This window comes from Paracoccidioides brasiliensis (assembly GCF_000150735.1).
Source record: "Paracoccidioides brasiliensis Pb18 unplaced genomic scaffold supercont2.2, whole genome shotgun sequence".
Taxonomy (NCBI): domain Eukaryota; kingdom Fungi; phylum Ascomycota; class Eurotiomycetes; order Onygenales; family Ajellomycetaceae; genus Paracoccidioides; species Paracoccidioides brasiliensis.
The window spans coordinates 1,194,071-1,205,684 of NW_011371359.1; the positions used below are offsets into that span (position 1 = coordinate 1,194,071).

Below are 11,614 nucleotides of genomic sequence, written 5' to 3' on the forward strand. Positions count from 1 at the left end.
GAGAGACGAAACAAAGAATCAGAGTAAGAAGTGTCTATATCGAACAACGAATGATGGATAGATATATTCGCTCTAGTTGTCTATCTGATGCCTAGACGGTGATGTGGTGAAATCAAAAGGGTGTGTGAAAAGTGCTTTTGGGTCTGCTTTCTTCTCCACTGCCTGTCCATGGAGGTAGGTAATGGGTGGATTATTCTTCTCATATTGTCCTTGGGCTTAAAGAGTCATGTCGGCTTTCGGTAGGGAGGGTTCCCCTTTCCCAATGCTTTTCCTTTTTACTCTGCAATTCTGTCCAATCAAGCAGACAGGAAACAAAACCAAGGGGGCTATCAACATGTATGTGCATGTGCAAGGTGCTTGTATGTCTAATATGCGCTGCAATCAAAGCTTGGAGTGGCATCTAATCTATAAAGTTGGTCCCGGTATTGAAAGCACTAATGGCTTGGTTCCTGAAGGATGAATAGAGGAATATTGGTAATGGAAGGTGGCGGAATGAGGTAGAGAGAGAGAGCAATGCCAAAATATACAGACACCTATTAAGAGCAGCTGTCAAACACAAGCCATTTGAGATGCTGGACAGGGTAAGTAAGGCGGCAGGTGTAATGTTAGGTCAACAAAGCAAGCAAAACTGATAACAACCGAAATGATGTTGTCGCGCAGTCAGAGCGGAAGCAGTTGACGTTGCAAAATTATCCATTCCAAGTCGGGTTTTCCCGATTTGACTGAGGGCTTCCACTTCCACTTCCGCTGCCGCTGCCGCTACCACTGACACTGCCTTGACTACCAGATCTGGTAAACTTGCGAGTACCTCGTCCGAAATTCGCTGCGCCTCTTTGGCTCGTTTCCCCTATAGAATCAGGAGAACCTCCTGGTCTTGATACTATGGTTTGATCTGCTAGCATGCTTCCACCAGAAAAATTAGACAGCGATCGATGTCGCTGAGAAGTTGGTTCCGGTCCAGAGAACGGGTCGGCAGTGGCCAATGGAGAGGAAGGGTATGGTTGCTGCTCCACATGCGCCAAATGCGAATATCCTGCAACAGGGGACATCGAAGCCTGAAGATCAGCGAAACCTCCCTTTTCATTGGTACCAAATGTTGGGTAAATTGGGCCCGAATTAGATCTCGTAGTTGAGGGCATTGCCGACATCGTGGACGTCCTGCTTTCAAAAGCTTGCGGATTGGTACCTGGCAGATTGCCTTCAGGGGTGAGAGGACCGCTATTAATGAGCATTTGTTGCTGTTGTTGTTGTTGCTGGTAGGCTTGTTCGATGGCCGAGGCTTGTTGCCAGAGATGCGTTGTGCGAATCTGATAATCCTGAACTGATCGAGTAATGCTAGTTAATTGATCATAGAAGCTTTCTTCGATCCCTGCACGTTCACGCTCCTTTGCAAGTTGTTCTGCTGCTCTTCGTTCCCGTTCATTGAGACCCTGATTGTTGGCGCTCGTAATGCGTTCATGCTGTTCTGTCAATCTTTGCTGGCGCCCTTGGAGACGTTCACGCTTCTGGATAACCGAGGCTAGCTCTGATTTGACTGAAGATATACTCCTACTGGCAACTATCCTTGCAGTGTCCACTTCTTCCTTGAGCGATTTCACACGATCCATCTCCTGATCAAAAGAAGTTTTTCGTGAATTCCACTCTTCTAATTCCTCATCAGGGACGGTTTCCAGATTGCGTAACTGAGCATCGATTGTGGCAGTAGCTTCTTCTGTTTGTTTTATAGTCCGTTTAAGTTGTAGCAACCTTTGCCTCAGTCGATTCTCATCAGAACCACCGCTGAGACGATTTGTGAAACTATCGACCTCCTTTTTCAACTTGGAAATAAGGAGCTTGTGGTCGTTTTTTGACCTTTTCAGGCGCGCACGACGTTCGCTCAACTTGGCCTCGGCGTTGACAATAGAATTTTTGATGGTAGTCGTGGGGGAAGAAGGGTGGATGGATTGTCGGGGCGATGGTGAAATATTAGAGATAGAAAGTGCTACAAGGTACGTCAGTCTCTCTACGGAGAAAGAGAAAGAGGCATGTATATATAGTGGATGATTTTACCTTGACCTGCGTCGGGAAGCGGTGGTGTTTTCACACTCATAACACAGATAGTTTCATCGGTGCCATGCCGGATGAAGCTGCAAGTATAGGCACAATCTGGCGCTAACCTAGAAATCTCACCTCTCCAGTGGACAAGCGACGGCTCCCCAGACTTGTTAAGAACCCTGGAAAGTGTAACAGGGGCCCAGTGGGCACCATTGACTCTTACATAGAAAGGTTCCGCACAAACACGTTGATCGCTAGTTTCGTCATAAAAAGCATCATCCACCTGAACAAAATCGCTTGCCGCGAACTTAATCGAGGAATTATCGACTTGCGTAATCCATATAAATCCATCATTCAAAGGAGCTCCTTCGACATCATCCTCAGTGACTGGATGGTGAGTAGCAGACCATATCCCATTCCGGGAATGGTCATACTCTCGCATCACAGTGACTTTGGTGCTTGCTAAAGCAGCCCAAAATGGTTGCCTACTTCGCACTTGATTCGCTTGCCTTCGTCTTTTCTTTGCACTGGAAAGTCGTTCTCGGTTTTCTTTTAGTACCGATGGCCCCGCAAGGGAGCCATCATTCGTCAACATAGAAGAACCACTTGTAGCGGATTCAAAAGTAGACAAGTCGGCATGGGTTTGCGAGCCAGCAGATGCCTCTGTATCAGTTCGTTTTCCTGGTTTCGACGGGGGAAGAGTGCGGTTTTTGGCCATAGAACGCCTTGCCATAGCAGTCCCTGCCTGGGCAAGGATATGGACTGCAAGCAGACTTCGTAACCAACTTGGAGGAGATGGGGGCTCTTTCCGTCGGAATTCTTGAGGAACCAAGTGAGAATATTGAGCAAGGGTATCTGTAGTAATTAGTTTTGCCGACAAAAGGTGACCTATGACAAAGTCTTGGATGCCTTTACTGCGCAGGACATGCACGATCAGGACCATCATGACACAAAACGCATTAACTCCTTCATTTTTGCCCGAACTCCCTCCTCCCATTGTAATCGCGACCTGGACCTGAGCGAGATCTATTGCAAAATTCTGTGCCCATGTCCACATAAACAAGCCCCAAACCAAAAGACAAAATCCATCCATTGCGATCATTGTAGAGAGGGAGGGAGTCCCAGCGGGTCCTTGGAAAATGTCGAAATTCGACGTCAACACATTCGTAGAAACGCCAGCAGGAGGCATGAAGGTCAACGACGCAAACAAGAACTGGACGAGGGTCAAAACGATCGGTGGTAGTTGTAGGAGAAATATGAGGATGGCGACAGTGTCATACATCGGGCATGACTTGAGGATGGTAGATGCAAGAGAAAATGGATTTACAGAGTTTGGTGGGGATGTCTTTTTCACGGAAGCGGCAGCCCCTCCTCCCGTTTTGTCTGTGTTCGCTGGTGTTTGCTTATCAAATGTTTTGCCTAGCAAAGCTCCTCCGTTAGTCGATGTTGGTGAGTACGAATGTCCGTTCGACATGGCCGCGGTGACCTTCCCATATCCGCTTGCCTGGGCTTGTCCGTTGGATTCCATCTTTGACGATTCCGTTGGTCCATCCAGGGTGTTGTCCTCCCCAGATTCTATTGATTGCTGTTGGTCTGTGGAATTGGCATGCGAGGGCAGTGCGGGCGGGTGTACACCATTAAAATTGCCATTCAGGTGGCCATTTGACTTTTGCTTAGCGAGCTTTCTCCCAGAAACAGCGAAACCGTTCTCATGTCGATTTCCGTGATGAATCTTCCTTCCTGTGCCTCCTGGTCGTCGCATGGACGAGGGATTCCAATATGCCAGGTCCCAATCCACTTGGCAGGCGTGGGCCAAGGAAATGGACAACTGGTGAGGATCTGAGAAGGTGAGAAAATAGCGGGTCGAAGAGAAGTTAGAACGAGAGGTTGGAACAAAATGGATGGAACGAGAGAATAGAAGTAGCAAGGGGTTAAAAAGGAACGCAGTTTGCAGTGGATATATCAATGTAATTATTCCGTGGTGGTGGCTGGTGGCCTGGAGAGAAAAATGAAGTTGAAGTCTTTCAGCAGCCAGTTTCAAAGAAGAAAGTCTTGGCGAGGCTTTGGGGGGGTAGCGAGGCAATCGGTACCGTACCATCGTATGGTTCCTGTATCTATACCTGTGTCTCTGTGTCGGTTGCTGTGTAATCTACGGTACAGCCCTGTCGGTGGAAAAGAGTTGGGACGTAATATTACCGGCTAGATGATAGATCTTAATTTCAGTCTCCACCCCTGGGTCAGCGTCACCAGAAAAATATCCATAACCACCCTGCCTCCCTAGGTAGATATGCAGGCAATCGGCTTCTGTGCACTATGTAAACACCATTACACAGCATTGCTGCATTCGATACAGGATGAATACGCTCCAGTACATTACATTACTTCCGCGGTTTTATGACTCCAAATGACTAAGCTATTCTTTTAACTAGTTTAACTACGTTTAGTTAATTAGTTAGGTAGTTTAGTGGCTGTGGCCCAGCCAAGTTTTGTTTGCCTTCTTAAAGGTGCGTATGCAGTAGTTACTTGATGCTTCTCCCGCACCAGTCAAACAATTCAAATGACAATGTTCCTAAACACATCTGGGTAACACGCCTTTTCGGATCGCAGATGCACAAGGAAACTGGCATTGCTGTGTTCCGAGGACCGCAGATCTGGTCATCTGTCAGAGCAGGCTGGTGGCGCTATTGGTCGCGCAACCCAAGGCTCAAAACTAAAGTGGATACAGCCACGCTAAAATGCCCAAGATCTGCTAAAAACTCCTCTACATGCATATGCATAGGGGAGTCTGCCAAGGCTGGTAAAGCAACTGAAACCTTAGCTGAGTCAGTGGACTGACTCCATGTGCAGTCTCGAGGATAAAGTGTTGTGAGCACTATGAATACGAAAAACTAGCTAACACAACTCCCAACCGAGCCGGCCACCCAACCGTCAGCCATCAAAAACCACGGTGCATCAAGTATTTAATTTGAATTACAATTATTAACAAACAATTTAAAACTTTAACTATGACTTCTAGTTACCTAGATCAAGGCGGGGCACTCGATCAAGTCGCTTCAGTCATCCCCATACTCTCGAGTCTCGCTGCAACAATTTCTCAGCGCCTCTCATTCCTCTCGATATATATACTCAGTTGAGCCATCAACTAATAATATGGAGCTTTCTCAGCAGCTAAATAACCATGGGTTCTTTCCCAAAGCCAGAATTTTGTGCTTTTGTGTTTGTTTGCCAGCCAATGAAGCCAGATTGGCTCTAAATGTGTTCGAATTTCTACCCAATGCACTACCATGGATTAGTCGCAACATGGGCCTAAGTGCTATGGGCTTCATTTCGCTTCTGGCTTTTGGATCAGCCAGTGAATAATCATTGCTGGTAATATTTTTGATCAATTAGCCAGTTATTAGTGATTGGGGGGTGGAGGTTTGAGATGGGATGCAACACGTTAACGACCTCTGGCATCAATGACGATAAGAAATAAGGCAGAAAATAATCCAAGTGGGGTTGTGCGGTCTGATAGTTTTCAAACACAGCTTATTCTAATTGCCCCTCCTCCATCTCCGTCAACGGATATTCTGTTTGAATAGAGCCCAGTTTAGGTTGTGTTGGGCGCATGATGTTGGTTCCTGCCCATCCGTTTGCAATAACTGCTTACTGCGGGGCAGCTGGAACTGCAGTGTGCCATGCTGGCATGCGACTCTCTTGTTGGATCCTACATAATTAACCGCGTATGGCAATCCTCTTAACGGTTGATGTGAAATATGACCAGATATGCTTCCTTGCTTCCTTGGAGAATGCTTAAAATAACTGTACCAACAGGAGTGCCTTTTCCAGATGCTAATGCAACCAAACCTGCGGGGATAGTTAGGCTGGCAATTCCTCTTATCCTTCAACATCGGGCGTTTAATGCTTCTTGCTAAAGAAGTCCTCATAAACCTCCGATATTGCGCAGATCATAGGATGTTGAGGCATCGCAGGGTACAATTCTTCAGCAAGTTAGTGGTGTATGTATGGGCATACAGAAAACGATATGGTTCTGCAAAACTGCACCGTCGAAATTCAACCCCAAATTCCCAGGTGGGAAGTTTGCTCCGTGTAGCCAAGCCGGCTCATCCAGGTTGTATCCCTGGTGGTTGTCCTGGCGAGGTAGGTCCCTTTTGACTGGCAGGACCGTGCAAATGCCAACACGGCAACTCCCCGTCGTTGATCACCAACTTGCAAAGGGGAAAGGTTGAGTGTATGGTCGTACGACAAACCTATTATCTAAATTGACTTGGTTACGACTGAAAAATGTTGTCCAGGATTGAACGTACATATATTCACACGGTCTTTGTACTCTTCCTACGCTCATTAACGACGTCTCGTCTCAACAAGATGTTCCCAAGGCAATTGGGGCTCCAATTTCACCTGTGCACCGAAAGACAACATGTGAAGAGAACTTGGACGATATAAGAATAACTACTCAAGATATACAATAATCTTGGTTGCACTAACGTTGAAGCGAAAGGAGTCTTCAGAAATTCCATGGGTTGGAACCGTCGGCAGCTAAAAGATCCCTGCAAGCTGCTCGGATCAGGGGTTGGATAATTACCCCCGCATTCACCACCATGTTTGCCAACTTTGGTGATGGAAAAAAATCACCGAAGCAAGAGAGACAATGCCTCACATAGCATTTATTCCTGCCTTAGTAATTTAGTTGACAATCTCTTTGTCAATATTTTCAGATGAAGACGAACAGACCTTTATTTCTCATTTAGAGCTTGCCCGAAGACAGCTACATGCCGATAGATTGATCAAAATTCCCACCTTGAAAAGCTATTTAATTTTCAAGGGTTTAGAGGATAATCAGGACAGCAATGACGACATTTCCAAGTGCTGTATTTTCTCCCCTACCTGGTAAGGGACCTGGATGTTGTGTTCAGCGACGATTAAGATATGAGTCCTGAAAAAAAAAAAGGCTTGAACGGCAAAGCGGAAATCAGATGCGTCGGGCAGTGGGAAAGAGTGGCCGTATTCTACCATACCATACCGTCCTGTATGAGACATACTTTGTTGTCCATAGAGCTTCACTAGGAATGCCAAACCATTCCCGTCCTAATTCCCCAGAACCTTGGAAGTCCATCCATAGGACCAACCATAGCTTCCCGCGCAGAAGACGGTTGAAGGCGGGCTTCTTCGAGTGGGACAATTCCTATTATATCTCGACTTGAAATTGATAGATTCGGGGACAATGAAACTTGGAATGGTTTCTTTTTTGACTTCAGTATTCATACCCGTTTTCCTTGATCTTTGCCCCGAAAAAAAAAAAAATTAAATCTGGGAACGAAACAGTGACATGAAAATCTGAACTGAGACAATCTCAGACAACAATTTGAATACTTACTTGCAGGACCTATAACAAACTTTATTATGTATGAAGTTATGTACATGCCACACATACCAATTCAGTTTCTCGTCTCCACCCGATATCACTTCCTGAAGTCATGTAATGAGATGATTAAGACAAATGGGATTCTTGAAACCCCATATGGCATTATCGGTGTACTCAAAAAAAGTTTGAATCTGGCTGTTTAGTTGTACGGGCTGCCTATATATTCATTCCTAGACTGAAGCAAGCCAAGCATTTGCACCTCACCCTGATGATCCCATATCTTCAACAGCATCTGGCCGGTCCCAACTAGATTTTTCCAGATCTTCCACCCTCTTCTCAATCTCTTTGACCCTCGAGCCCCATACTCGCCGAGATTCTTCCTGCAACTCCCACATTTCCAGGAACTGGTCCATCATGAACGATGGGAGCATATGCACTTTACGCCCCTGACGGTAGTCATATGTGACAATATCCTCATGGCATCGAGCAGCGGGTCGCTGATGCGCCTCGGAAAGGATCAATACATCGAGCTGGAATGAGGAATATGATGAGGATGCCGGGCTGGAAAGTGCTGGGGGAGTATGTGACAGTTTGTGGTATACACTAATTTTATCTGGAAAGGTCATTGGCTGCATTCAATTCTCGTCAGCTCATCAGTCAACGAAGTGTGCCGTCTGTAGTATTAGTGACAGTTTGTCGATTCACAAGCAGCAGCCATATTAATACATTATGTGAGCGAGACCACTGAACTCACAAATTTATAGTCTATCTTGATACTTTTCAATATCAACCCGATGCCCGTCGAACTCAGGAGGTTAGACCATGCCTTTTTGTTCGCGGGGTCAACATGGATTCCGATATTTTTCATCCAATTGACTCGTGCGGTCTCCGCATATCTCACGTACGATACGTTATTTACATGCCCTGAAATCAATGAGCCAGGATTAGGCATTCGTCATCTGGGCCATGCAAAGGGCCTGAAAGTTGCGGCTTAGAAGGGGGTGTCAGAACTCTACCCTTATAGTTTACTTGCTTTAGCATAGATTACTTCCAATTAGACTTAGAAAGAATGGAAGAAGGGCTGCACAGAAGTGGTGCATTGTCGGGAAAGGAACAAAAATATTAAATAGGGGCTACTTACCATAACATCCTATCATTACGGCGAAGGACAAGCAGATCAGTTATCAAGCACAATGAAGGGCAAGGATGCGCATTTGAATACCATTTCTCCCCACGCAACATTATGGCGAAAGAGACCCTCCCTCCCTTTACCTGTGAGGAACCCTTCGCTCCCCACAGTCAACTCTCGCCAGTCCCGTGCAAGTTCGCGGAGTATTTCTCCCGCCTCATCAACCTGATGTGACTTCATTCCGAATGTAAAGCATTGCGCTAGTCTCCCTTTAATCGTCGAAAGCCATCTCGAATCAAATTCACGGGGGACCGGCGTAGTTTGGGTGTGATAAGAAGAAGGATGTTCTACATGTCGGTCACTGGTCGCGACGCTGCGGTTGATAGAGCGGCAATGAGATGGGATTCGTCCCGAAACATGGGGGTTGGAAAGCAACTGTTGCCGCCAAAGCACACGAGAAGTCATCATTATTCCGGTCGGAATAGGCTTTGCTCCCAACCCACGAAACGCTGTATGAACCTACCTTCTCCAGGCTCTGTCCTCTTCAGCTTTCATTCTCAGTCTTGAGGTTGCTGCAGCGACTCGGAGGTTCGGCCTCCGGGGCCGTTGCCGGCATTTGAGATCCCACGTGATCGGCATTGACGCTGCGAGCCGAGATTATTTCGGCTTGCATTTCGGGAAGTTCATCATCTGAATTGAATTTGTCTTGATTTGGTTCTACATTCGCAAAAATATGAACTATCCAATTGCATTTATAGAGCTTTATAACCCCCTATTATTAAGTGAAGATTTCACGATTAGTAAGACAGTCCTTACACAGCAATCAAAGAACCGACTGTGGTTGTTAGCGATAACAACCTTTTAATACTCTTGTTATCTTTCGCTCAAAAGCTACTCTGAGAATAATAAAATTTAAAGAACTATTGGCAGCTGAAGAAAGAAGCCAAGGTGAGTCTACTGCATTTCTTTATCATGATTCCACTTGACCACCATTGGTAGCTCACTCAGTAAAACCAGATCAAAATAAGGGCGAGACTAACGCCTACAACGACGGGCGACTCCAATCCCCCTTCACAGAACAGCACCACTAATATGATGCGGCAGGGCCATGGTCGTGGTTGTGGTTCCAGTCATCACTCACTGTTATCCAGAAGACTCAGCAGCCTTCAGAGGGGATGAAAGCAAACATCACCATTTTCCTGAACCTGCCAACTGAAGACCCCGAGGAAATCAGTGCGTCAAACTTTATGAAAAGCCACAACCGTCGTTCCCCCCGTAGTTACCCACACGCAGCTTACCATTGAAAACTGGGTTGAATCTGATGTACACAGCACGAGCGGGCCATCAAGCAACTTGACTGAAAATTTCACTGTGAGAAGCAGCGACAACGAAGAATTAGAGAAGCTATCGAACCAGCGCAAACTCTCCTCGCGTCAACCTTACTCCCATTCTCTCAGGTTCCGCACGCCGTTGAAGATCGAGATGTTGAGAGGGAGCCTCGCAGCGTGAAATCAATGTCCACCACAGAGCTGCACATGGCGCAGCTAGGATTATTGGGAGAATGATCCAGAGAAACTCTTAATCACAGATAGGGAGCATAGATTGGATTCTTAGGAAGAAAATATATAATAGCCCTCAACGACAATGTTTAGCAGATAGAAATCAGAAGCCAAGATATGCCAAGGGGGCGCGCTCTCCATGATATGAAGCTTCTGGTGGTGAGTCTAACTAAATCGCCTCCCCTTTCTGCTGCATTAGAGGACACATTGAAAGAGCTCTCTTCGAGGCTCCGCGTCGCCATGTAGCACTCCTTTTGAGTAAATGGCTTGCAGAGCATGGGATACCATGAAAGAGACATCTGAAGTGTGGCTTGATGCCCCAGCCTTACATATCGGTTCTCCCGCCCAACTCAAAAATAACATGTTGGTGTGAATTCTTTCGTCGTAGTAATAGAAATAAAAGAAACAAAGTAGATATAAGATAAAGAATTTCAAATATATAACTATAACTTGATGAAAGAATAGAAAAGAACAAAGCTAAGTTTGAGCAAAAGGTTAAAAATCTTAACAATAAATAATATATATATAAGTTAAATTTTTTTTTTTTTTTATGATAGTTACAAGTAGATGTAAAACAAATATTAAAATTTAAATATTTAAATTTAATATATTTAAAAACTATAAATAATAATAAATATAATAAAAAATATTAATATTAATATACTTTTACTTATATATTTAAAATATTTAAAAAATAATTGAAGATTCAAAGATATTATTTACTTATTATTATTTTTAAGTATAAATTATTTTTAATCAATTTAATATTATTTAACCGACTATTATCTTAATATTTATATAGAAGATAGCTTGATGAGATGAGTAATTAAAGTATCATAACCATGAAAAATTCTGTATTAGAAGTTTGATTGAACGTTTCAATAATTAGTTCTGCATTTTTGTTGTTTTTAGCTACGTGATCTGATTGAACTCAAATGATTCATTTACAACCCAGTCCTTTGCAATTATTTGCCATCCATTTGAATGCTCACGTCAACTCTGCAACTTGAGAAGAGAGAAACACATCTTCCATACACAAGCACATACATAATTTGAACAGGAAGCACATCACAAATCTTGACCTGATCCTGCTCAACCCTTTCCAGTCTTTGAATCACATTTCTTCATAAGCTATTGATGAGGAGCTCTCATCATGTCCACTCCAAGCCTTCGGCACCAAGTCATCCATATCTACAAAGGTAAGACCACAGCAAACACATGTTGATATTGTACCTCTCTTTTCGTTAGTGCCTTTGATTTTCTCTTTGACTCCCTTCCTTAATAACAGCAGCTAACTGGAATCCGGCCTTGCCTGTAAGAATAGAGCTCCTCTTCCTCGGCCGCGAATACCCTCTCGGCTACCAATTCTTCCGCGAACGCCTACACCGCGCATTCGCGAGCCAATCTCACATCACGGATGAAGAGAAGATTATTGACGGTATACAGAGGGCGGAGTATGTGAAAAAAGGTGCGTATTTCTGAATGTTTTAAATTGTACTTGACTGGTGTTCAACTTGTGGTTCTTGC

At 44.8% G+C, this 11,614-nt stretch overlaps 4 protein-coding genes across 4 annotated transcripts; 1 reads left to right on the plus strand and 3 right to left on the minus strand.

Moving 5' to 3' along the window:
• Window positions 1-689: 689 nt before the first annotated feature.
• PADG_01570 (uncharacterized protein) lies at window positions 690-3,796 on the minus strand (the record flags this gene model as incomplete). Its single annotated transcript, XM_010759202.1, has 2 exons — window positions 690-1,981; window positions 2,050-3,796. 2 exons carry the CDS (start codon window positions 3,794-3,796, stop codon window positions 690-692), a joined length of 3,039 nt encoding a protein of 1,012 aa, XP_010757504.1.
• Window positions 3,797-6,873: 3,077 nt separating this feature from the next.
• On the minus strand, window positions 6,874-7,513 carry PADG_11287 (uncharacterized protein; the record flags this gene model as incomplete). Its single annotated transcript, XM_010759544.1, has 4 exons — window positions 6,874-6,970; window positions 7,077-7,219; window positions 7,412-7,420; window positions 7,469-7,513. The coding sequence occupies 4 exons, from the start codon at window positions 7,511-7,513 to the stop codon at window positions 6,874-6,876; spliced, it is 294 nt and encodes a 97-aa protein (XP_010757846.1).
• Window positions 7,514-7,659: 146 nt separating this feature from the next.
• PADG_01571 (uncharacterized protein) lies at window positions 7,660-8,993 on the minus strand (the record flags this gene model as incomplete). The annotated part of the gene is made up of 4 exons (XM_010758670.1): window positions 7,660-8,028; window positions 8,154-8,323; window positions 8,416-8,431; window positions 8,622-8,993. 4 exons carry the CDS (start codon window positions 8,991-8,993, stop codon window positions 7,660-7,662), a joined length of 927 nt encoding a protein of 308 aa, XP_010756972.1.
• A 2,247-nt stretch (window positions 8,994-11,240) lies between these two features.
• PADG_01573 (uncharacterized protein) lies at window positions 11,241-11,569 on the plus strand (the record flags this gene model as incomplete). Its single annotated transcript, XM_010758671.1, has 2 exons — window positions 11,241-11,286; window positions 11,379-11,569. The coding sequence occupies 2 exons, from the start codon at window positions 11,241-11,243 to the stop codon at window positions 11,567-11,569; spliced, it is 237 nt and encodes a 78-aa protein (XP_010756973.1).
• Between the last annotated feature and the right edge of the window lie 45 nt (window positions 11,570-11,614).